Raw genomic sequence first — 4,075 nt, 5'->3', positions numbered from 1 at the left:
CAATGTGTCAGCTGCTCCCACCAAGCTCACACCAGAGCTCTATCCTAGGGACTCACATGGCAGACAATGTGTCAGCTGCTCCCACCAAGCTCACACCAGAGCTCTATCCTAGGGACTCACATGGCAGACAATGTGTCAGCTGCCTCCCACCAAGCTCAGACCAGAGCTCTATCCTAGGGACTCACATGGCAGAAGCAGAGGACTAGTTTCCAGAAGGTGTCTCTGACCTCCACACCTCCATTCACACATGTATGTGCATACATGTATGTGTATGCATGTACAAACACACACCCTCTCTTAATAAATGAGAGTATCAAAAAAAGAATGCTTAAAAAAAAAAAAGAAAAAGAAAAAGAATGCTTTTACGAAACAATAAAAGACACTTCAGTACTTCTTATCTCCCAGACTCCAGAAGTCACATGCAGTGTCAAGTGATCTAAGAGAAGCTCAGTTGCAGAAGGGATACTGGGAAAGCTGTAATAATCATTGGCTTCATTTTCTGAGGAGACTTTATATCACACTCCAAGAGGAGCCATAGGGAAAAGACAGCAGAAACTGGTGCCCCAGCAGCCCTAAACTCCAGGACTCTTAAAAGCTTCAGTTTCTAAAAGATGTTGAGAAATGTCTCAGGGTAAAGAAAGGGCTCATAGGAGACAAGAAAATGCAAAGTCATACACAGATAGGAGTGCTAGTCTGGTCAAGTCAATCTAAATGACATTTTCCCTAGAGTTTCTATGTACTATGTCAAGGCAATTACCAGCATTTATGATGATGGAGTGTGTATCTTATTAAAACTGATTTCAACATCTTACTCAAAGAAGTTTACCCAGAAACATTATAGGAGTGATCAGTAATTTAAAATCAAATTTTGTTAGAATGCCATATTTAGCATTTGGTATTATCACTCACACTGCCACATCACAATTCTTAGATAACTTACTCTTCTGATCTTCTTCCGTTTTTTGGAGCGTGGTCTCGTCTCTACCCTCTGGACACTGCACCGCACAAGTAACAACAGATCTTGTAGGCTGAACAACTTGTAGACAAAGTTTCCTTCTTGAGGAGCTATATATTCTGATGTATCTTCCACATAGTCTTGAAGTTCATATGGCAATCCTTTAAAAACATTCCTCATTACCATTTGTACTGGCTAGTTTTGTATCAACTTGACACAACTGGAGTTATTAAAGAGAAAGGAGTTTTGTTGGGGAAATGCCCCCATGAGATCCAGCTGTGGAGCATTTTCTCAGTTAGTGATCAAGGGGGAGAGGCCCCTGTGGGTGGGACCATCTCTGGGCTGGTAGTTTTGGATTCTATAAGAGAGCAGGCTGAGCAAGCCAGGGGAAGCAAGCCAGTAAAGAACATCCCTCCATGGCCTCTGCCTCTGCTCCTGCTCCCTGACCTGCTTGAGTTACAATCCTAACTTCTTTTAGTGATGAACAGCAATGTGGAAATGTAAGCTGAATAAACCCTTTCCTCCCCAACTTGCTTCTTGGTCATGATGTTTGTGCAAGAATAGAAACCCTAAGATACCATTTAAAAGTCTGCAACCCCTTTATGCATTGTAATCTGGGATATAGCAACTCGATTATTGTAACTGTCAATTCTTCACCTTGAGCCATATTTACTTACTGACATTGCATCAGAAAGCTGTCAACCAGAGCTTTAAAGATCTTACTTTTCACAAATACCTCCATGAGAACTGGACAAAACATGCATCAGGGTGATAACCATGGAGAAGGAAGAGCTTTAAAGGTCCTGCTAGTCCCAAGCCAGGAGGAAGGAGGAGCACTGTCACACTCCTTCTGTAGTCCACTACAGAGGGGACAGAGTGTGTGGGGAGGCCAATGAGTGCAATCCCCTCCATAAGTTTAGTAGCCCAGGTATATGCCAAGCAAACATTATAGCACACAAATAAGCTGGACAGATATACAAAGAGGACATAGTAGAAGCTGAAATAGTGATCAACAGACTGAATGGAATAAAATGTTAGTGACTAGGTAAAAATTATAAAATGGGTTATAATAGTATGAAAGAAGGAAGAAAAGTTAAAGAAAAGGAAGAGACAAACTGGTAAGTTCTCGATATTCACTTACGTCCTTTAGGCTTCTGAAACGCAGATGGCCAACTCGATTTTGGCCAGGTAGAGGCATCTAAAGCAGCAGAGGGTTGCTCAGAAGCAGATGGCTGTTTAGATTCTTCTGAGTTAGTCAAGGGCAACTCAGGTACTTTCCTGGAAACTGGTTTTAAAAGCTCATCCTGCATTTTTAGAATTTCTCCAACTGGATCAAATTTTTTATAGACTCTTTTGATAGGCTTCTTTAAAACACAAGATTCCTCTGAGAGAGTATTAGTGGCCTGATTTCCTGCAGAAGCCTGTGCTGAAGAATTTGGACTAGAACCTAAGTCAGCTGTCTTTCCATCACAGCTTTTCCTCTCTGTATCAATGATGAGGCAGTCCTCGTCTGTATCACTGCCACAAGGAACCCCTTTCTCACTCCCAGCTGTCTCTGACGCAGTAGCTGTTCTGTTGGGATTGTCTGCGTTCCCCTGAACACTCTGTCTTTCATCATTGGTACACAGCACACCTACATCACTCTCCTTAGAAATTCCCTCAGTTCTGTGGACTTCGTTATCTTGTGTTAAAGATTTTTCATTGGCACTGGGAACCTCTTCACCACATGGTTCAAGTCCCTGATCATCTTTATTTTTGCACCCTTCAGGACCACTTTCCACACCAGAGAATAGCTGTTTCTCCTTCTGTAATTGTTTCATCAGAATCTGACATAAACTTCTAGAATCATCAGTAATGTTTGGTGTAGCTGATGCCTCAGGTGTAGCTGGTGCAACAGGCGTAGCAGGTGCCACAGGCGTAGCGGGTACCACAGGCATAGCGGGTGCCACAGGCACAGCTGCTATTTTGGGGACTGCGTGGACATCTGTCATGAGGGGTGCAGAGGAGTCACTTTCGGAACTTGGTGACCTAGGTGGACTAGTAGTAGTTACTCCAAAGGTTTCAAGTTCTGTGACATCACCATCAAAGTCCATATCCAAATTTTCCAGAGTTTCAATTTTTCGGCACTCACTTGCTTCAGTGGGTATCTTGGAAGAAAATATATTGATACATTATTAGAAAAAAGTCAGGTCATAGTTACTTAATGCCTTTATCCCTAACATCATAGTTCATGTTTTTAAAAGTAGAAAGATGTCTCGGTGAGTAAAAGGATTTCTATGCAAGCATAGGAACTGAGTCTCTATCTCTAGCACCCAAGCAAAAGCCAGACATGGTGATGTGTGCCAGCAATCCCGAGGTTCTAGCAGAGGGAGCACGGTAAAGGAAGATCCCAGTGACCTGCTAGCCAGCCAATTCAGCTGAAAAGGTTACCCTCAGGGTCAGTGAGAGAGTGTATTTCAAAAACTATGGTGGAGAGTAATAAAGAAAGATGCTCGATGATGACCTCTGGCTTCCACATGTGCATACACACACTACATGTCCCAAGCTTCATATTCATACAACACAGCAGAAAGACAAGTCTAATAGCTCCAAAATGTACACAACTTACACTCAAGTACTTAATTTTGTATTCGCCTTGAAAATGTTCACATAGACAGTCAAGGTATAATAACACAGGAAAATAAATTGTGAAATGCAAGACCTAAAGTTTTCTCATTCATCAAGAAGGTACCACAAGAAGCACTCATGCTCACTTCATATACTCTGGGGGAGAACCTAGAACTTAGATGATCAGGAGGACAGTCTCTTCATGGCTGTTAGGCAATGGGAAGGTTCATTACCAGAGTCATTCTGTAACTTTTATCTTTCTTAATCTACTTTGTTTCTTTGTAGCACTTCTCATTTCCTGATATGCACCTGCCACCAGTATATATTCCAAAATTAAAATGTAAAAAAATAAACCATAAAACAATTTGGAAGTGCTTTATGATACACCTTGAAAATATCAATGATCAGATGGCAAACAGAAAAATTATAAACATATAAAAATGAAAACATCAACAGCCTTAAAAGACTATAAGGTTTTGTTTTGTTTTGGTTTTTTTTTTTTTTTTTGGTTTT

At 41.3% G+C, this 4,075-nt stretch overlaps 1 protein-coding gene across 4 annotated transcripts in view; it reads right to left on the bottom strand.

The window, feature by feature from the left end:
• Ice2 (interactor of little elongation complex ELL subunit 2) overlaps nucleotides 1-4,075 on the bottom strand; it is a 38,108-nt gene that overhangs the window by 17,822 nt on the left and 16,211 nt on the right. For all 4 annotated transcript variants that reach the window (XM_021206577.2, XM_029543496.1, XM_029543495.1 and 1 more), the window contains 2 exons: nucleotides 2,097-3,102; nucleotides 941-1,116 (listed from right to left, as the gene is read on the bottom strand). In XM_021206577.2, coding sequence (XP_021062236.1) covers nucleotides 941-1,116; nucleotides 2,097-3,102 — 1,182 coding nt within the window. The remainder of the gene's footprint in view (nucleotides 1-940; nucleotides 1,117-2,096; nucleotides 3,103-4,075) is intronic.

This window comes from Mus pahari, chromosome 10, assembly GCF_900095145.1.
Source record: "Mus pahari chromosome 10, PAHARI_EIJ_v1.1, whole genome shotgun sequence".
Taxonomy (NCBI): Eukaryota; Metazoa; Chordata; class Mammalia; order Rodentia; family Muridae; genus Mus; species Mus pahari.
The sequence above is the reverse complement of the archived record's forward strand: the minus strand, read 5'-3'. Positions and strand labels throughout refer to the sequence as shown.